The sequence below is a fragment of the Vanacampus margaritifer genome, chromosome 9, assembly GCF_051991255.1.
Source record: "Vanacampus margaritifer isolate UIUO_Vmar chromosome 9, RoL_Vmar_1.0, whole genome shotgun sequence".
NCBI classification, from domain to species: Eukaryota; Metazoa; Chordata; class Actinopteri; order Syngnathiformes; family Syngnathidae; genus Vanacampus; species Vanacampus margaritifer.
In genome coordinates this window covers 16,983,237-17,005,968 of record NC_135440.1, presented here as the reverse complement: position 1 = coordinate 17,005,968, position 22,732 = coordinate 16,983,237, and the positions used below count along the sequence as shown (strand labels likewise).

The 22,732-nt window shown below is 39.7% G+C and overlaps 1 protein-coding gene across 1 annotated transcript in view; it reads left to right on the top strand.

The window, feature by feature from the left end:
• The window catches only part of itga8 (integrin, alpha 8), a 53,802-nt gene that overhangs the window by 22,046 nt on the left and 9,024 nt on the right, over positions 1 to 22,732 (top strand). Inside the window, exons 13-23 of the mRNA XM_077576614.1 lie at positions 4,549 to 4,746; positions 9,541 to 9,586; positions 9,678 to 9,785; positions 13,768 to 13,823; positions 14,852 to 15,009; positions 15,085 to 15,216; positions 15,984 to 16,051; positions 16,557 to 16,704; positions 18,324 to 18,416; positions 21,666 to 21,745; positions 22,103 to 22,183. Coding sequence (XP_077432740.1) covers positions 4,549 to 4,746; positions 9,541 to 9,586; positions 9,678 to 9,785; positions 13,768 to 13,823; positions 14,852 to 15,009; positions 15,085 to 15,216; positions 15,984 to 16,051; positions 16,557 to 16,704; positions 18,324 to 18,416; positions 21,666 to 21,745; positions 22,103 to 22,183 — 1,168 coding nt within the window. The remainder of the gene's footprint in view (positions 1 to 4,548; positions 4,747 to 9,540; positions 9,587 to 9,677; positions 9,786 to 13,767; positions 13,824 to 14,851; positions 15,010 to 15,084; positions 15,217 to 15,983; positions 16,052 to 16,556; positions 16,705 to 18,323; positions 18,417 to 21,665; positions 21,746 to 22,102; positions 22,184 to 22,732) is intronic.

Genomic DNA, 22,732 nt, shown 5'->3' with positions numbered 1-22,732 from the left:
AATGCTTGTTGAATGTTTTTAATGATATTTTAAATACAAATGGATTGTTTAGAGTCTCATCAATTTGTAGTCAAATATAGTGAAGTAAAAAGGCAAGAATTTCATCCATGTGCTCATCACGTTTGGAAACTTGGCCTGTGCACTAATTCACGTTGTTCCCCTCACGCTTTACTATTTAGGTTTTACTTGATTGAACTGAAAGTCTGCACAAGTTCATATTTAGAACGTCTGTCTTTGTTTAGAATTGCAACAATAAACACAAAGTAGTTCCCCTCCTCCCACGCAAGCTCCAAGCCATTGTTTCAGTTTAGAGGGTTCGACAAAGCTCAGTCGATGGCTGTTTACAGTTTCAGAGTGGTACGTAGATTGAAATCGGTGTTAAAGGGGTTTTTGACCCTTCTGTTTGACAATTTTGGACAGAGGTAAACCTGATGACAGACAGATCTTTTTTTCTGCATTTCCTGTACATTCTAGACTGTTTGGTCTCTGACAGAGGAAATCCCATCAAAAGCTCAAACGTGAGCACATTTCGTCCAGTCAGGAAGTGGCGCGATAAAAGGTCGTCTGCCGTGAACACATTTCCGGCCGTGTTGTCCAAGGTTAAGCCTTGTTGTCTGAGCAAGTTATTTTTAACTCTCCACATGTGCCTGGAGATAGAAATCATCTGGGAGTGAATTTCTTGTCCCGCAGCCCGGAGTTCATTTTTCTTCTGTGTGTTTGTTTTATCCTCACGTTGATTGGACTCGCACACACGCACGCCAGCCTGGAGCTCCGATGTCCGCGGAGCCCAGGCCTTCGTAACGGACGGATGCACATCTGGACCTTCCATCCCGCTGATTTATGTTTGACTTATTAATGGACACCAGTCTGTTAATGTGCGTTTCACCTCGTTAACTATCAGATCAATAGCCAGTTGATCAATATAGAGAGGCTTACATAAATCACCTCAAGCTGTCTGTCAGGATGTGACAAGCTCCCATGGGCTGCAAAGGAAGCGCTATGTGACATGTGTTGACCTTTTTTCTTTTTTTTAATCTAATGAGCACACGCCCGTCCGTGTCTGCGTGATTTCATTACTGGGCATGACATCACAATCGTCATGGCGACTTTGCAATCTAGGTTGTCAGTGACTCGTTGTTTTTTTTTTTGTGCATGTCAAATTCTTTTAAGTGTGCAAAAACATACCTGTGCCCCCCATTTTTCCATCTGCGTGTAATCACATGCAGATGTCTTCATTACAGTGTTTGTACATTCCTCTAAAAAAAAAAAAAAAAAGAGAACCATTCACGTTTGCGCTCATCCTCACATGTTTTGTTTAGAATCAGCTGTTTAAACCAGTTGAGTGCAGCTGAGTTGACAATCTATGGAGCCATGTGTTTTTATTTCGAATCATCTCAATTAACTTCCTGTCACCATCATTCATACTGATCCATATGATGGCTGTGACATCATTGCTGTGGTGTTTGAAGAAAAAAAGACGTAGAAGGGCACCAAAAGTGCAATACTGTTCTCTCTCCTAAGAGTTTCGTCCCAATTTAGGAGCTGCCTCTTTTCCAATGGCTTGACATGGCTTGGATCACTGTTGGAACTATGCAATCGAAAAGCAGTACACAGCAAAATCGCCAGTGTTAGATTAACACCGAGAGTGTTTTCAAAGTGTTACTTTTTTCACACTTAACCCGTGTTACTCCAAAACTGTATAGTGTTAAAAATCTACACTGTAAAAACTGAGTAGTGTTGAAAGTACTCCACACTAGTGTCAGTGTTAAACATTAATTATGCCAAACTACACTTAACTCTGGTGTTTAAGCACTTATGAGTGTATATCACTCGTGTCAGTGTTAAAAAAAAATTAACTCAAACTACACTCTGGTAAATGGTAGTTAATTGAATTTAATTCAATTCCACTCTACCACTGGGCCACGCCTCCCAACAACACTTGGCTGTATCGCTATTGAAATGTTCTCCCTCACCAGAAATGAGGTTGTGTTCAATATAACACTCAAGGTAATGCTATTCAGGTTACACCCAACTTCCACTCCAACACAAATTTACTCTGACAGTGTAACTTTTTTATCCTAACAGTGTTAAAATAAAACTCCTTAATGCATATTTGATTGAACACTGGAAATTTAACACCGACCGATTTGCTGTGTACTTACAGTTGATATTCCATTTTTTCAAGCATCTACTGTATATCACATCACTGATCACATCAGTCCCATCGTTATTATGGTAGAAGCTCACTTCTGTAATTCCAATAAATATTGGGTTTTTGGTCATTAAATTCTAAAAAAAATAAATATATCACTCACCCAGCAACTCATTGTGGGAATGTGTAGTGTACTACTGTACGAAAGTGTTTACTGTACATACATTAAATGCTATATACAGTATACACACATGGATGCACTTACCCACTCTCATCCAGTCCGCTTCATGTGGAACTACTTGTTTAGACTGACTTGGGCTGTGGGGGTCCAGAGACAAACAGGATGTCTCGAGGTGTTTATGCACAACAAGGTCAAGTCGTTCTCTTGTGCTGGTTTATGCAAATATGCATCAAACCTGATTGCATATAATGATCGGACTTATTCTGTAAAAGCAGGTGTTTATGTATGCTGCTTATATACAGTACAGTATGTGTGTGTTTTTCCACTATATGCGTGGAGTCCGTTTGCAGCACTTTGAGGTAATAGTTTGACCTTTTATGGAAATGTGCTTACCTGCTGTCCCGCCAAGATTTAGATGAGAAGATCAGTGGGGCTCTTGCGTTTATCCTGAAGATATGGAGCGAAAGCTAGGAGACGGTTGGCTAATCTTGGAGGCAGAAATGGTTAACCCCACTTTCTGCAAAATTGAAACAATCAATTTTTCTCATTCCACCCAGAGCTTAGATTGTTATTATTGAGCACTGCAGTAAAAAAAAAAAAGGTTAGGGATGATGGGAAGTAATTTAGCGCTCTGGCGGTGGTAAAAAAAAAAGAAAAGAAAACAGAAAGTGATGCGGAAACAACAATAACTTCCTGGACATGGAAAGGAAATCACTTATTCAAGTATTTATGCTGAGCTAATGTTTAGTATTTTTGTTTGGGGTGGCATGGTGGTTGAGTGGATAGCACATCGGCCTCACAATTCTGAGAATCGGGTTTCGAATCTTAGCTCCGGCCTTCCTGTGTGGACTTTGTATGTTTTCTCTGGCTTCTTCTCACATTCCAAAAACACGCATGTTAGCTTCATTTAAGACTGAATTGCTCGTAGATGTGAATGTGAGTGTGACTGGTTGTTTGACATCATGTGCCCTGCTAATGGTTGGCGACTAGTCCAGGGCGTACCCTGCCTCTCATTCAAAGTCAGCAGGGATGGTCTCCAGCTCACCCATGACCATATTGAAGATAAGTGGGATGGATGTGTATGTTTTTATTTGTATGTTAAACTATGTAAACAATTAATTTGAATTTGACCGTAATTAATTACACTTATATATAGCACACGTTCCGATTTCTCCTTCAGTTTGGCAGTTGTCAATCAGCTTGTGCAACATGCTACCAGCACCTACAGGACTGGAGTGGAATAGACCCCAATTTATGACTGTTTCTGTCATTTTAATTTTCTACAAAGCTTGGACAATTTTTATCAAAGTCAATGAAACAGAACAATTCAACTCAACTTTATTTATAGATCACTTAAAAAAATTTTTTTTAAAAACTACCGCCGCTAAAACAAAGTGCTGTACATAATGACAAATTTAAGTTATGTCAAATATTCTTTTTTTTTTTTTGAAAATATACCGCTATAAAAACATAGAAGATGTTGGTGACATCAAAACACCTTTTCAGCCCCTTCTCTGTATCATATTTATGTTGACCACCTGCTGTTCCGCCATTGGCCTGTTGGTGGTCTCAAGGTGTTTGAAGTTGCGGTCAGAAGAAGAAGAAGAAACAACAACAATAAGTTTACGCGGTCAAGTTTACAATAACAATAACTATTTTAAAATTAACTCACATTGCAATGTTCTGCAGGCCCCATTTTTTTTAATTTAAATCAAATAGCTTCATGCTAGCTGCTATTTGCTAAGCTAGGAGGGTGGACTCAATATCAATATTACTATCTTGCATGATTATTCAACCTTAGTGGGCATACCCTGGTGTCATTGTAGTTTTTAAACTCCAAAGTGTTTTAAAGGTAAAATATAATGTTCTCACGCATTCTCAGATAGTTTGTGTGCCATGCGAGTGGAATCAGTGACATAGTTGCATCGTAGAATTTTTTATTCCTATTCAACTTTTATGAGACAGTTTGGATACGATTTCAGTATCCAAGCTGGCTCGAATACTGATATACCTGCAATGTCCTAAATCTGTCAGAGAAATAAATAACTAATAGCCAAACCAATGGCAACGATTTGAAAGGATGCTGAAGAGCTTACTGATATCGTCATGGGGGCAGGTAGACGAAGGTCGCCGGGAATGTTTTTCTCTGCTTTGCTTTCCAAGGGACCCGAACCGTGCTGATGTCTATACCATGTGCATGTGTGTCATCTCTCAGACGTGGCAGTGGGTTGTCCGTTTGGTGGGGAGGATCGCGGAGGACGAGTACTGATCTTTAACGGCCACAGAGATGCGACGACACAGGGCCTGACCCTGAGCCAAGAGCTGAAAGCGGCCTCCGCCCCCGCCGGCGGCATGCCTGGTTACGGCTTCACCCTGCGAGGAGGCCAAGACCTGGATCACAACCAGTACCCAGGTAAAAGAAACACAAGAGCCAGTCTGGCTGTGCGTGCTGCCTGTGTTTGTGTCATCAAAATTCTTCTTTAAAGTTGCAAATCCTTCACTTTCCCTTTTGGTTTCCAGCTGCTCTTATTACATCCTCCCTCCTCTTCATTCCTGACCTCCACATTTCATCCGCCCTCCTTTTGCCATGTTCTCCTCTGTTGCTTCCCTCGACTCATTCTGCTAAAGTAATCATTTACAAAGAAGGGCCGCCAAGGAGCTGTGTGCCAATGAACTGAATGCATTCTTTACTCAGAGTTTATGTAACAATTTGTCTTGATCTGTCTAGCTATCTTTCTATCTATCTTATCTATCTAACCTATATTATCTAGCTAGCTGTCAATCCTTCGACTCCCTTCATTGCTCCCGCTGTTTATCTATTACCGCTTTCAACCTCCTACCTCCCTCCCTCACATCCATCCATGCATCTATCGACCCATCCAACTATGAATACATTCATCTATCAAGCTATTATTATTATTATATTCTTTAATCCGTCCATTCGTCCACCTTCCACCATCATCCCGTCATCCATAAATTCATCCATCCATCCTTCCGTCCCACTTTCCTCACTCCAGCCATCAATCCAACAATCCATCTCTCCTTCCACTATGCCTTCATCACTCCATCATCCATCCCTCCATTCCCCCTCACCCCAGCCATTCATCCGTCCATTTGTCCGTCCATCCTTCCTCCATCCCACCTTACTCACTCCCTCCATACTTCCTTCCAGCCATCTATTCAACGTATTTCTTTCTATCGTCGATTCCTCCCTCCCTCACACCCACTCTCACTCCCTCCATGCCTCCCTCCCCCCTCCATATACTGCATTTTCCCAGTCAGGTTTAGCCATTAAAGCAGAACCTAATTGAATTACCGTTTTTACTTTAAGTACAAACCTCTGCCATTTAATCCCATTGAGAAAAAGATTTTTTTAAGTGTCTAGCAGGTTGTATACAAACTTGTTTACATCTGAGGGAATATAAGCCATTTAGGGCTGTAAAAATCACAGTTTTATGAGTTCATTTCCCCCCAATTTGGAACCTTTCTGCTCTAAGGATAACCATAATTTAACCTGACTTGTTATTTTCTTTACTTGCACCACCCTTTCTCATTTTTGTATGCATGTGGCCACAGTGATGGAGATTTCTTCATTTTACACGCCTAAATGCACACATGTTGACTAGTCTGGCCTTTGATTTGTTTCATTAGCGGTCTAGGGAACGTGTTCCGGCTCCTGTAACTGCTGATTAGAAATCTTGCAATTAGAAATACTGTGCGGTAAATGCAAATACAAGGATAACAGGTTGAAACTTGGCTGCAGGAGGAAGTTTGGTTGAGTGGCTGGGTGGCAAAATAGTCGTCCAGCACCAATGTGCGCCCTTTAAGTGTAGCGCACGGGCCTGTGTCGCCTGTCATTAAGGAGTCGGGAGACGGAAGTGAGGATACACACACATGGCGAGTCGTTTGCAGGCCAGTAAAGTCACACTGTTCAAAGGACGCAAAATGTTTGATCAGTCTTGTGAAGGAACTGGGAGGCCCGCGAGTCGCCAATAACTTTTAGCGTTATTACTCACAGACACAAGACGGGATCATAATTAAATTTTGGGCTGCTTTTAGCTCCAATTGAGGGTAGTGTCGTATACATTAGTTTTTATTTGATCGCTTTTAGGAGGAAAAGGTGATAAAAAATACAAAAAAAGTCATATGTACTTGAAAAATCCTAGTATTTTTTTTTCCACTCAGAAATTCTAAGTACATTTTACAAGGAGAGTTTTGAGTACATTTGATCAGTTTTTTTTTTTTTTTTTTTTAATTAGTTACTCAAGTATTGAGGACCAAACTAATGACCTTTAGCTTGGGAGACAGCCACTCTACCACCTGAGCCATGCCACTCTACTGTTTGCCACTATACTGCATTGCTGATGTGTCCGAGATGACACCATCAATATACTAACATACAGCAGGATTGGCATGGCTCAAGTGGTAGAGTGGCTATCTCCCAACCTAAAGGTTGTAGGTTTGTTTCTGAACCCTTGAGTATCGGTAGCTTTAAAAAATATATATACATATATATATCATTGTAAAATGTATTTAGAATTTCTGAGTGAACAAAACCTTACTATTTTTTTTCAAGTAAATATTACGAATTTTTTACAGTGTTATAGCTAGAAAAAAGAATCAGCTAACAAAATAAACAGTAAACTACAATTATATTATTCAGAAACGACGACTAGTGATGATGAGTGTTGGTAAGGCATCGAGTGGTTGAAGGTAAGAAATATTCCACTACTTATTTACTACTTAGACTGTACTGTCTGTATATCACTGAAAGGCATTATATTCATCTGGAGCGGGGGGGAAACGGTGGGAGAGATTGGGTGGAACAAACCATTTTTGTCATTAAAATATTATATAAAGATTCAACAATGTACTGTATGTTAAAACACTTATTATTGCCTGTTTAAAAAGAAAACGAAATCGCTAAAATTTTAAGGGTACTGTGTTTCAATTTACCCCCCCCTCCCCCCATCCTAAAATGGGCTAGAAACGGCCTTGATCTACCGCATAAAGTAAATAAATAAAACAAATTTGCACCCCAAGTGCGCAAACGCCTTTGACTGAAGACACAAAGATGATATTTCATTAAATGTGTCAGAGGCCTTGCAGGAACACAGGGTGAGGGTCAGCCACTGAATGGGGTGAAAGGTGAAAAACGGACAACGTTTACCTGCCAGTCACACAGGCGAGCTGATTTACGGAAAGTCATGTCATTGTTCATCAACCCGTGTGGTGCTGTGGGGTCGTTACATTTGTCATCAGGTCCGAGTTTATTGCAAACTTCGCTCAACTTGCAAAAATAGTGCACATTGGGGGAAATAGTCCAGAAATAATATTTGTCAGCTATTCATTACGGTATAATGTTGCAAATCATATGGTAAACCCATCTCCCAATGCACTTGCGCAAATAAGTCATAGAATATCTTAAAACCCACACAGACACCCAAGATTGAAGAAATCCCGAGCATCTCCTCAGAAACCACCTTCTTCTCCACTGAGTGCCATTGACTTTTGACCTCGCCTCATCGCTGCTGGTCTCCCGCAGTCTCGCCGTTAGACAGCTTGACAGTCTGTCTAAACTCTGCACGAAGGTCGTGTTTTCTTAGCAATCGAGGTGGACACCGTCAGCTCAAGAGGCTGGATTACCAAAAGAGAGGTCCGTTAAATCACTGGCAGAAAAAGGATTGACGTGTAAGGGAATGTAAACCATTATTTAATATTAGGCTTCCACTTAACCCTCAAATCATAAAGTGGTTTTAAGGAAAGATACCTTCCAATTGCAAGGATGGAGTTTCCTGCTTCCAGCGCCCAAATATAGCTAAAGGGAGCCAGAAACTGAGCAAGGTGGCTCCTTTCTTTCTCTCACCATCTGGTGAAAGCACACCTTGCTCCTGATGCCTTTCACAGATTGCAGCCTATTAAAGGCCAAGTACATGAGCCTCTAGCCCCTCCCCCACCGCCTCTTCTCCGTACAACTCCGAGTGCCCCACAAAAGCCACATCTCGAGATCCTTTCTTGTCACAACCACACATAGCGGCACCCGGCACCCTGGGGGACCAGGGAGAGGGGGCCTAACTGCTTAATGTCGTTTTAGGCAAAGGCAGAAACAGATGTGACTCTTTCCAATTCAGTTAGGCGCCTTCTTAAATATGTATGAAGGGACACACACTAAAAAAGGACGGGGACATGGGCAAAAAAAATTTTTAATGTCCTTTGACCTTGGTTACAAAGTAAAATTGTTATGTACACCAAAATGTCCTGACGTCAGGACACTTTTTAAAGCACGCTGACTTGTAAACATGCACAGTGGCTTCAATATGCTGCCAAAGCAATCGATCAGGATTCATTTAGACTAATCGACTAGTGAAAATAAAGAGCTCTTATTATTTCTACTTTCATAACGTTTTGAACTGATATTTGTAAAAATAATAATAATTTAAAAAAAAAAACAGCATTGTTTGATCATTCATTTACGGGTGCCTTTCACATTTGACAATTATTTATAACAATTTTAATTGACATTTGAAAATCAGAGCATCTAATCTGGTTTTACCACTTTTTGCCAAAAATGCATCAGCCAATTGTATAAACACAAGTGATTAATTGACTATGAAAATAGACTATAATTAGTTACCTCTGTATATGTACATTGTGAGGTTTTCTTTCTCAGGATCAAGTTAACTTAGTTTGGCTGTGTCTGGTTTTGGTGGCTTGTATCAATTAAGTGCCTCTTTTTTACAATTGACAGATTGTTTTAATCAGTGTGTGTCTGTGTGTGTGTGTTTTTCATCGGCATGTGTCGCCATAACCACAAGCCTTAAATAGCAGCATTCTTCTTAACTGCGAGAGCCAATTAAAAGTTAGGAGTTCATCCCAAAATCTGTGAAAACAACAAATAGCGGTTGACAATGAGGTTGTGTTGCCGTGTTGTGTGGGTTGCGTTGCTGCTTAACACTATGGTACGATGTAGCCAAAATATAAATACACACGGAAAAAAATTGGGGGTGTCTGAATTTAGTCTGAGGTGGGTCACGGGTAGAAAAAGCGAGAGTGGCGAGCTAGCCGCGCCTCACACTGTGTCCTTGTGCATTAAACACGAGGAGTGTGTGTTGATGAAGATTGTTTGAGGGCTTCAAATCAATCCCATCTGTGGCCCTCTTTGAAACCCTCTTATTTCCCGTCTCCCCTCTTTCTCCCCCCCACGCAGACTTGATCGTGGGGTCATTTGGTGCCGGAGAAGTGTCTGTGTACAGGTAATGCAAGACCTTGTCCTTAGTTCTTCACAAGTCAAGGCTAACCTCTCCAAAAAAAATGGCATGTGAATGTGTGTATGTTTTTGCGTAGGGCTCAAGCTGTTGTGTCTGTGGATGCGGCAATGATCCTGACCCCCAGAATCCTGAATCCAGATGACAGGCAGTGTCGTCTGCCGCTCACCGATGCCATGGTGACCTGGTAAGATCTCCTTGCACATTCACACCGACAAACAATTTCGTTTCTGAAATATGGGAGGAAGTCACACAAGCACACGGAGCTCGTGCAAAATGGACCAGATTTTATTAATTGCCATCAGTTGTGCATGGAAAATATTATTTAGCTACACTGCTATGTAGCCTATGTATGAAGTTAGTCCATAAAATGTGTTTTAAATGATCATGGCCGCTGAAAATCAAAGATCTATTTTGTTGTCAGGACTTCTGACACACATTATGTATGCAAAAACAAAGCAAAATATTACCTCATTGTGGTTGCCAGGCATGTTTTGCTTTTTGTTTTCTTTCGACTGAAAAACTTTGGGGTCGGACGTGGTGAGCTCCAAGTGAGATAGTTCCGACCAGAATTCTCAGTGGTCTTGAACACCGCGATAGCCACATGCGAAGCTATTGTGGGACTAGACGGGAACTTTAATAGTTAACTCACGATTAATCGCAAATGTTATATCTGTTCTAAGAGTACAATAAAATGTACAATAAAACAAATTTTCATACTCTTGTTACCATAAACGTGGCAAAAATGTTAAACCAATAGAAATATGGCTGTATATATATATATATAAATATAGTCATTGATACAGTAATATAATAATTCATAAAATTGAGTTAAAATTAAAAAGATGTATACTGTACTGTAAAAAACAAGTGTGATATTGATTTGTGTTGAGTTTTTTTCTGCCACTAGATGGCATAATTGCACTTGTAAGACATTGGTGACAGCTCAGTGCATTTTTCTATTCATAGTAAGAGCTATCTAATCTTTAACATATAGTAACTTGTAAAACTCTGCACATTTTTAAAATTGCAAAATACAACTTGACCCCAGTCTCCCCAAATATATGCATTATTATTACATTTATTACTGCTAAATGTTAATGTGGACATGCCTGCTGCTGGAATTCCCCCAGTACAGGCTTTCCAAGTAAGGGGCGGTCATTAATCGCACGTTAAAAAAATTTGTTAATTAACCCGTTAAAGGAACTATAAATGAACTCAAAATTAATGCACTAATTTTGCCACCCCTTGTATCGACATACAGTCAACGTTAAAAAAAACACTCACAATGGCCTACATATGCACAGCAGCATAACGATAAAAAGCCGCACCGCTAAGAAAGCACTCTGCTACCACCATTCATGGCATAAAAGTGTTTTTCATATAAATATTAATTGTAATGAAGACGATTATGACTGTGTTATAGGTTAGTGATAAACTACGACACGGATGGAGTTCTGTCGTAAACTGAGTAATCCATGTATTTAAAAGCAATCTGGATCTGTGCCTAATATCGTCATATTCTTCCAATCTTTCTTCCTGGAAAATTATTTCAAAATATTTTATTTTATTTTATTTATATGTGCTGGTGATAACTAAAAGGATAAAAGTCTTAACCAAACATGGGACTAATGAGATCTGCTGCTGTTGTAATGAATCCGGAATCCTGACGCTTTTCGAGAACCGTTTAACACATACGCATACAAATATTTCACCTCTGTTTTTACACATCTGTCATCATCCAATGTAATATCAAACTATATTTCATATAACCTTTAGGGGTTCAATTAATTTGAAACCGTATAATCCTATTTTCAATATATTATTTTTCCCGTGGGTCCATTTGGACAGTTGAATGAGAACCAAGTCTAAAATCTCCCGCTGCTTCACCTACGTCTAGAAATGGTCCGAACATATCAGGCTGGAAGTGGGACTGTTTAGACAAGAAAAGTGCGCTGGGCTCGCTGCCATCACAGTGCGGCGGCCGAGACGGGAACAGAGATTTGAGCCTGATTGACAAAAAGCACTAAACTATGGAGCTGTGTCATAATAATACTCAGCTAATTCAAATAAACAGGCGCAAAGTTGGTTCGGAGGTATGGAACCAGATACGCCATGACACTCACACACTGGATCAAACGGCAGCACCCAGAATTAAGTGACGCCATAGGGGAGACGCCCACGGGTCAAAGGGTGAACCTTTGTAGTGATAGCAGGCCCAGTTTGTGCCGTGAGTTGAGGCAAAAAGTATGACGCACACATTTACTAGGAAAAGAGATTTAGTGAGCTTTTCATTCATTAGAACACATGTGATTTCTCCCAGCCAATTACAATCAGCAATGCGAAATTGGGTGCAACATCCAAGGATTATTCAGATTTCAAATATATTTTCACCATACGAAATGGAAACCATCATGAAACCTTTACTAACTGTAAAGTGTAAAAATATAGCATCTGTTTTAGCAATCTTGACTTTAATCTGTTCGATACTTTTTTTCATCCAGCTTTTCCAAGTACTAATACCCTTAAGTCCTTTTGGTATAAAATATTTCATTCAACACAATACCCAAAAAATTGTAAACAAAGATCTTTCTTTATAACGCAGATGATGATTTGCTAATGTGTGAAAATGCTGCAGTATAGCGCCATCTACTGCCATGGAGGACTTACTCGAAGTCAGTTTTTTTTTGCCTTAGGTATTGGTGGATGGTATCAGTGGTCTATAAGTACCTGATACCTGAAAATAAGGCAGATCTAAAAGTCTAAAAGACCTTTAAGCAAGGAATAAGGTTGATTAACCAATCATAAAACTCAAAAGACAATTTTTTAGAGTGACAGCTGCTGTAGCTTGCCTTGTCTAATGGATTATATGATTATGTTATGTGATTACTGTCCGTACAAAACTTGCATTATTCATTATCATGGGAACTTTCAGCTCAAGCCATAAAGTTAAAAAAAGATTTGAAATGACTGATACATAAAATATTATTATATTTATTGAAAACACATTGTAGAATGAACAAGCTATTATAATGCTGTTGATTCTCTGAGATGTTTTTTTTTTTAAAGTAGTTTGTGGTCTCACCACCGAAAATGCAGAAACCGATAACCCTTTTTATTTTTTTCCCCCAATATGCAAACAATGCATTCCACTTGATTTTTTTAAAAATGAATTTTGCAAAAATGGATCCAATCAAGTGTTGTTGTTTTATATTTGGCTTTACTTCTCCTTCCATCATGCGCCCCGTGGTGACTCGGAGTGACTGTTACTCACTGTTCTTCTAAAAGCAAAACAGATTGAGGCCAGACAATGAATATTGGTTGCAGTATTTTAAATAATAAATGGCTTATCTAACGTTTCACTGGAGGAGAATGATGGATTAAGGATGGAACCGGGGGTGTATGTCTTAAAAGTTCTCACTCATTAAATGTAACTTGGGGGGTGGGTTTACAGTAAGCATGCCTAATAATAACAATGTGTTTGGTGGTAAAGCACACATGCAGTTTTGGGAACCATTCCATGTTCTCTGCAGTCATGACTAAGAAAGCGCTAAGGCTGTTTGCAGCATATGCATAATATGCCACACACACACATTGCATATCAATAGAATCAGCCACCCAGATACATACAATATAAAACACATGCAGCACTCACAAAACCACCTGGAGAAGTCAAAATAACTGCAGGGGTGTTGTTTTTTTTAAGTTAGCATTTTGCTACAGACAGTAAATCATCTGCATCATCCACATTTACTACATTCAGGAAACCCAGCTCTTTATTACTGAAATTGGAGCCAACTCAGACAAGCTCAGTATATGCAATGAAGTCATTAGAGTTGTTGAAGTGGAACCAAACAAACTCTGCCTCATGTTGCGTATTTTAATTCAGGAGTGTCCCCACACTTGCTTAGATTATGGGATATTAGCAGCCCCTAATGTGGGGCTCACTTTACTGTTTCCTTGATTTTAAGAGGTGATAAGCACACACACACACACAACCACATATTGATAAACAGATACATAGAGGAAATGCACAACAGGCTCCCATGTAACACTCCCTGAGGAATTCACCACCCCAAGAAATAAATGACCTGGATAAAGTCCATTAGCTTGTCCGCATTGAGCACTATACGCAACATTAACTCTGCATCACTTACTGTATCTTGCAGCCTGAAATTGGACGTGTGTGCAGAAGTGAGTGGAGTGGGCATCCCCAGCTCTGTGGGTAAGCACATTTTCACTCATTCATAACATTCACATTGCTATACTGTACTGCGTATGATGTGAACTTACCCTGCAAGGACTGGGCATACTTATTTTTCATGTTACATTTCATCACTGTAGGGCGGAATGTCCATATATGGTCAATTTAATATTTTTTACAAATCGGTGCTTTTGGTCTGTCCCCATGATGTGAATTTTTTATTTTTAAAGAATTGCAAATAGCTTCAGAACAAATTTATGAACTCTCTTGGACACTTAAACTATCTGAAAAAGGTTGGAAATCGCAGCCTTTTCCTCACTTTGCGGGAACTGTGCGGCATTATGTAGCCTCAAGAATATAAAAGTCTTTCGTGAACATAGTTAGAAAAGATACATTTGCATGAAGCTTTTATGTTAAAAATGTTTTTTTGCAATGGTTTGATGCAGAAGAAGGTGCGTATGGATTAATTAAATTGATTTTTACTAGTATCACGTTATCACTCAAGGCTAGCCTATAATACCATCTTAAACAATGTGGTGTTTGGTAAATCAAACAAAATGGCATTTTTATTTAACGTCCCGAAAAATTGTGATTTTGGGAGGTGTGATGATTCCGCCCAACAGTGACAATATGGTATGTTTAACACATTGTATACATAAAAGCATTAACTAGTGTTTCTGTGTAACATTTTGTAATTTTGGTGACTTGCTTTTATTAGTAAACTTTTATAAATGATCGAACGCAGATACTGTTCAAAGTGTATATAGTGTAGGTACATCCCAATCATCTAGAATATATTACATGTTTAAATTAAAAAATGCTTTCTCGGTAGCTCAATTTAAAAAGTGAATATATATATATATTTTTTTAAATTTTTAGAAAATTGTAATTGACATGACATATTTGTAACAATCAAAATATATTTTTTATATATATATATATAAATTAGCTAGGAATGGAAAAACAATATTATACTGTATATGTGTTTCACTTTTTGAATTGAACTACCGAATCATTTCCTGCATCCATCTCTATGACCTTCTCCCCAGACCTGAGAGCAGAGCTGCATTTGGATTGGTTGAAAGGTGTCCGAGGGGGTGTGAAGCGAGTCCTCTTCTTAGATAACCAGCAGCACCAGCTCACCGGACTCCTAACACTGGGCCATGGCCATCCACAGACTTGCCTCAACTATACCATTTACCTAAGAGTGAGGTGCACACTCATAGACCACTTACTCTGTTTACGGTCAGTTTGAACTAAGTGCTGGTTTCTTTCTTCTCAGGAGGAAGATGAGTTCCGCGACAAATTGACTCCCATCTCATTGGCTCTGAACTACAGCTTGGCTCCTCCCTCTGATGGCCAGACGCTCCCACCGGTCCTCAACTACTACAGCAGCACCTTTCTGCAAGAGCATGTAAGTATGAGCACCACAGCAGTGCACCTTAAGGCACGTAAATAGGCTTTCTTTTCAATTAAAGGGGAAGTCAACCTTAAACATTTCTTGACAATAATATGTAATATGTGGCTTCACTAGTCTAAACATGACATTCTGATTAATATTATGTTTGTAGATTATGAGTTATGCAGCAAAATCCAGCGGTTTTTATCCATCTCAGGGGGCGACCATTTTGCCACTTGCTGTCGACTGAAGATGACATCACAGTTGCGCAGGGCTCAGGCAACGACCAATCACAGCTCACCTGTTTTCTGAAGCTGAGAAAGCTGATTGGTTGTTACGTGAGACCTGAGCAACTGTGATGTCATTTTCACTCGACAGCAAGGGACAAAATGGCCGCCCTCTGATATTGGTAAATACAGCTGGATTTTGCTTCTTAACTCAAACATAATATTAATCAGAATATTATGTTTAGACTAGTGAGGTCAATATATGTAATATTCCACTAATGCAATATTGACCAGAATAGTGCATTTAGACTACTGGGGCTGCATAAACCATATTATTGTCAATATTTTTAATATTTTTTTCGGGGGCGGGTTGACTTCCACTTTAAAGGAAACCTAAAATCCATCCAATATCTATCATGCATTATTAGGTTTGCCAGTGAATTTAGGATTATCCCAGCACAGAAAACCAATTGTGTTTTTTAAAGCCAATAAAAAAGGGGTAGCAAACACAGTACCTTAAATATTCCCTCATAACAATCCTCTTCTTCCTCTCAGGCCTACATTCTCCTGGACTGCGGTGACGACAATATTTGCATCCCGGACCTTCAACTCACTGCCAGCATGTAAGGCCTCAACCCCCCCAAAAACATGGAACTTGTCAGAAAGACACAGCCAAGCCCAAAAATCTGTTGCTACTCAAACAATGAGAAAGGTTTAGATCAGAGTCGCGCATTGTAGTTCAGTCTACCATGTGGAGCATGGATCTCTCTGTAGTGCTTCCAGATGCATGCCATCTCCATGGCAACATTGCACAAACATCCTGTCACCCACTACTGACTGACACATGCTGAGGTCAAGGACATTTGATTCCACAAATGCCTCAATCTAAAAACATTTGGGTCAAAAATAACATAAATTGGGTCATAAAGGCACCGAGCCGCTACTTTTATACAAAACAACTCTTTTTTAAAAAAATTTATAATGAAGTCAATAATGCATATGTTCTCCACCCTGTAGTCAAAAGAAAATCATATAAAAAAATAATATAGACATGAAAAGGTTTTTAGCCAATCAGAAGCCTGAAAATACATCAGCATGCGTACGTAATAAAATGAAATCCCCCTACAGGGACCACTCTGAACTGGTGATTGGAGATGACAATTTGTTTATGTTGACCATCACCGCTGCCAACCAAGGAGAGGGAGCCTACGAGACGGAGCTACATGTACTGATCCCATCAGAGGCCGACTACATTGGCGTGGAGAGAAAAGTCGAGGTGAAATCAATCACACACATGCTCAGCACATACACAGACTGCCACACTAAATCAAAGATGCAGCTGCTGCCCAGCCGCACCAGTTCTGAAAATAGAAGCCTCACAATGAAGTCATTTTCCCGTCATGCTTAAAATATGAAGCGTGCGTTCAGTTACAGCGCGACATCACTTCCTGTTGTGTCAGCTGTTTGTCTACACTTCGCTGGCAAAGGCCCAGAAAGCTTCCTTTTGTGATGCCCAAGCAGCATTAGCGACCCCCGGAAATCGACTGGGTCAACTGCCGTGTGTGCGCGTTTACCTCCTTCCGTGTGTGTGTGCGAGTGTACACTAATGAGAGTGTAATGGAGCGGCGTGATGGATGGGGTTGTTACTGTCAGAGCATTCATCACTTCTCCTCTAATTCTTCCCTCCTACCCCCTTTTTGATGCTGTTTCCCTCCCTTGTTTGTCCTCCTCCCTCCTGTCTATAAGATTCCCGGTTTCCCCAAAAATGTAACCTCGCATGTACATCGAAAACACTCACACTCGCCCCTAAAAACGTTCACATGAGACAACATAAAAATCTCTCACATACAGTACACACACAAAAACGTACATGCCCAAAAACGGGTTTTTTCTTGTGAGAGAGATAGAAAGAAAGTCTGAGAGAGAGAGAAAGAGAGAGAGACTGAAAGAGAACCTGAGAGAAAGAGAGAGGGAGATAGAGAGAGAATTGGGTGTGTGATGTATAAAAGTTTTTTGTATATGTGAGTGTTTTTTGGTGAATATCGGGGGGTTTTTAACAAAAAAATAAATAAGTTATTTCACGCGCACAATATTTGACTCTCACAAAAAAGTCTCATAGTAAAATTCCACACGTGTAGTTTTGTTGTTGTTTTAGTGACGTGTGTGTGTGTGTGAGAGAGTGAGAGAGAGACTGAGAAAGGAGAGAATTGAGTGTATGTGAAGGTTTTTTGTGTAAGTGAATGTTTTTCTGTGTGTGTGTGTGTGTGTGTGTTGTTTTTTTAGATTTTTAGGTCTATTTGAGTAATTTATAGCGTGAGTAAATGTTTTTTAGTGAATGTGAGAGATTTTTGGTAAATGAGAGTTGCTGATACATGGTCTCTTTTTTTAAAAGATGAGAGTTTTTTGGCATGAGCAAAAGTCTTTTGCTGGGTGAATGTGTATGGCTGTGAGAATTTTTTGTTAAGTGTGAGATTTTTTTTCTGTGAGTGAAAGTTTTTTGGGGTCTTTGTGAGAGGTTTTTGGGTGAGTGTGAGTGAGAAAGCGAGGCTTTGTTTGTTCGTGTGAGGTTTTTTTTGTTGTAAATATGACGGTTTTATTGGGACTGTTTTTAAATGAATGTAAGAGTTTTCTGTCCATGTGAAATGTTTTTTTATGTTTATTTTGGTTCTGAGTATTTTTTTGGTCTATTTGAGAGTTTTTTGTTTTTTGGGTGGCTTTGAGAGGTTTTAGTGTATGTGATTTATTTTAAATTTTATTTTGGTGGGGGGGGGGTGTATGTGAGAGGTGAATACTATTTGTGACCTATACAGCACCCTATACCCGTTTTACCACTCAACTAAATCACCCACCCCCTTTGTGTTGTTTTATTCTTTTTCCACATGTCTCTTCCTCCAGTCTCTGGCTCAGCTGAACTGCGAGTACAAGATGGTGAATGAGTCCAGGCTGGTGGTGTGTGACCTGGGCAATCCCATGGTGGCCCAAACGGAGGTGAGCGGATGCACACTGTAAATCCATCAAGCACTTTTCCCTCCCTCATAATTTGTCACCTCCCTCGTAAAATCCGGCACCGCATCGCCTCAGCTTTAACGCGTACTGATTGATTGTTTCCAATGGTTACCGATCATCACCTTGACCCGCATTTCTTTCCTCGCAATTTCGTTCGCCTTGACTCCGCTCGCACTCCTTGATGACTGACACATGCAGGGAACCGAGGCTTTGTAAAGTAACGGGTCATTATTTCCTGCATGGACCTCATGTCACATGTCACATTAGCATGTGTGTGTTTGTGTGTGTGTAGGATCTTAGCTGTCAATGGCGATGTGACACCAGCATTGTTATAAATCAATTATGTGGTCATGTTACACTGCTTGGGGAAGAAAGAGAGCATAACGAGGCATGCAAAAGGTGTGGGGGGGTGTATATGGGTGTGGGGGGGGGGGGGGTGTCCCAGCCATCCAGATGAGAGTTATTAACTCCCCCCCGTGCCCCCACTGGATGCTCAGGAATCCACAGGCCTGTGCCGAACATGCTTGCATGAAACCCCCCCCTGCACACGCTGGCCTATAAAAAGTTGTCATCACTGGAGTTCGGTCATTCCTTCTGCTTCATGTCACAGATGTAGCACATCCCCGAGAAGGGCAATAGGAAGTCTGAATTAGTATGATGGAGCGCAAATGTAAAAAAACAAAAACTGGAGCTTTTCATTCAAATTAATTAGAAACACACTAAGGCTGAAACATTGAGCACACCTGCACAATGTAATGTTATCCATTACAAGAGCTACATTAAAAGTTCGGCCTTTGCTGGAATGACTGCAGTAGTAAAAACATGTAGATCTTTTTTCTTTCATTTTACTAAAATGAAAAGCTAAAGCATCTGTAGTTGATCTAATTAGATTGTGCAAGTATTTGTAGATGTTTAGTGTGACATAATAGGTTGGCCCACGCTCTCTTAAAGTCCACACCAAAAGTATTAGAACATGAAGGTCAATTCTTTTGTTTTTCTTGTGATGTGGGTTTCAGATCAAAAGATGCAATATTGCCAGAATACCTTATTTAGACTAGTGGGGCTGCATAGAACATATTATTGTCAAGATTTTTTATTTTTTTTTGGGGGGGGGGGGGACTTTCCCTTTAAAATCAACAAAAATAATCACGAGTTGTATTTTTTGTTATTATTTTTTTAAGCCGGTCTGTTGAAATGTGTCTTTACATGAAACCAGCCCACAGTGTAATAAAGGTTGGAGACCAATCTTCTGTGCTGAGAAAATATCAATGATGTCATCAATTAGCTCATTCACTGCAATTGACGGCTATAGACGTCAAAAATTCATTTGAACTATGTCTATTTAACATTTTTTCCACTTTTGTTAATGAGTATGAAAACCTAGGTAAAAATTACTGTACATTTAGAACAGATATAAAAATGTGTGATTAATCGTGAGTTAACTATTGAAGTCATGCAGTTAATTACAATCAAAAATTTAAATCGCCTGACACGATTTAAAAAAGAAAAGATTATTAAAAATTAGGGGCGTCAGGCGATTACATTTTTTGTCGTAATTAATCATATGATTTCACTAGTTAACTCATGATTAATCACTAATTTTATATCTGTTCTAAATGTACAATAAAAACATTCTAGGTTTTCATACTCTTGTTAACAAAAGTGAAAAAAAGTTAAACTAATAGAAACAGTTCAAATGAATTTTTGACGTCTATAACCGTCAATGGCAGTGAATGAGTTAATCAACTTCGACAACAACAAAAACTCATCACTTTCGATGTCAACATAACACCAAAAATGTTTTGTTTTTTCCCCCATTTTGAAGAACTTTGAGTACAGTTGGTGAAACTAAAACCGCCTTCCTCGCAGGGTAGAACAACGACACGGTTGTGCCTCCTCTTCTGCTTGCATAATGTATTGAAATACATGAGAAAAGCCAGAAAACGCTCCGAGAGTGGTTGTCAACTTATCCATTTATAGTTCACGGCAAAGTATTTATAATCTCAGCTTCCCTCTGTAAGTGACAGGTTTATGATCTCATTAGTGGTGAAGATTGTATACCGAATATATTTTGTATTTTTGCAATCCGCATCCCAGTGTCGTTTCACACAATCAGCATTTTTGAGATAATGAGCACTTTGATGTAGATAAGATGCATTTTGCGCCATATACTGGCACATTTTGCAATACTAAGCGTTTATTCAGTATTCAAGCGCACTAGACATACTTTTAAGGCACTTCAATGATCTTTTTGTAGCTCCATCCTGACAACAGATGCTCGGCTCCGAGGAATAAAACGACAACAGTAAAAAAATTTAACAGCCGCTTTTAAATCTGTGACGTCTTCGCTTTGACCGACCCCGTACCCGTTTGCCCTCTTTGGATCATCAGCGCCTGGTTCTTCTCCCCCCAGCCTCACTAATGCGTTCCATATAGACGGCCTGAAATCTCCTTGCCCCCACGGGGCTGCTGCTCCTTTTAGTCTGCTTGCTGTCATTTTCACAAGCATATGTCAGGCCTGATGTCCAGTGCGGGCCTCACGTGCACGCGTGTGCATAGACTGTTGTGTAGTTTGGCGATGAGCGCACGCTTGCATGTGTTTTGCGTTAGCGGACGTAGGGGGATTCGCAAAGCATCTTAGCGTGCGTCCTGTCAACACTACAAACTGGATCTTCTACTCACATAATAGCAGACGAATGACCGAGTTAATTGGGCCTTTCCTGTCTCATTAATGGACACTGGGGTATTATGTGGCTTTTAAATGGACACATCCAACTTTCTTCTTAATCACTGCCAGTCCAGTAAAAATGCATTTTTGACGTCTAAAGCCGTCTTTGGCAGTGAAAGTGTTAATTCTTTGACTGCCAAAAACGTTAAATAACGTTTAGTAAAATCCTATGGAGGAGTGCCAAAGACGTTAAAAGACGTTTGTTTCAAAACAGAGGTGAAACTAACCATTTTCTATTGTTGATTACTGAAAAACGGAATAAGGTAGAAACAAACTTTTTTTTCTGATGAAAGATGAGAGTTCAATCTTTCATTTGGTAGTATGTGTGTTTCCATAGTCCAAACACATAATTTTCTGTGGACCTTGAAAGATCAGTCAAAAGATCAGTCAAAATGCTTAAATCGGCTGGCACCCACGGCATCCCTTTTCTGAAAACGTCTGGCAGTCAACTAACTTGCATCAACTGATTTTTTTTTTTTTTTTCAATTATCTATTCTCCACAGCTGTCTGTCGGTTTGCGGTTTTCAGTCCAAAGGCTTGAAGATGCTGGACCAAAGATTAGCTTTGAGCTACAGATTCACAGGTGACACGCCCACCATGAGTGATACATGCCACCACGTACACACACACATATACTGTATACACTCAAAATATGTAGAAAGAGATGCTTGTTTGACATTGCGGACAAGGAAAAAGCTGTTCACACATTCAATGTGTGTGGCTTTTGTGTCGAGAAATGTCATCATTTATCACACACACGCGGTTAGCTATGGGACAGGCTCGATGCCATACAATGTCACATTAGTTAAACATGACGACAGACTCAAATGATCATCTAAGACATTCCTGTCACTTATATTAGGTCACAGTTTTACAACATTGCGTGGTTTTGTGTTTTATTTCCTTAACACCCACTGTAAATATTCACCGCCCCACGCAGCTCCAACAAAGACAACCCTGATAGCAACCCAGTCAGCCTGAATCTGGCCATCGTTGCCAAAGCTCAAATTGATTTACGAGGGTGAGTCTTTGCATTTTCTTCATCTCTGACTTACAAACAATCTGCTTTTATGTTTTTGCTGCTCGGAGCTTTTTTTTGGTTTTCTTTTTTTTTTTCTCTCTCTCTGCCACAGAGTATTGTACATGATTAAATTAAAAAAAAAAAAATCTGCTGTAATCATGTGCACATGGGTTAATTGTGAGCCCTCGGCATGCACACTGATATGGGTACAAACATGCAAACTCTGAAAGCTCGGGACTTTTTTGCTCTCATCAGTTGAAATGGAAAAACATTAAAATGTCAACTGCCATCGCGCACTCTTAAAAAAAAATCTGTCATTTTGTATTAAAACATTTCAGGTGCTAGTTTGATTTTGTAGGTGACAAATGTTTAAGCCCTGGTGAAGGTCTGCACTCGCCGACTGTTCTTGTTTTGTCTCTATGTTAACTCATTCACTGTCATTGACAGCTATAAACGTAAAAAATTCATTTAAACTATTTCTATTAGTTTAACATTTTTTTCCACTTTTGTTAACAAGAGTATGAAAACCTAGAATTGTTTTATTGTACA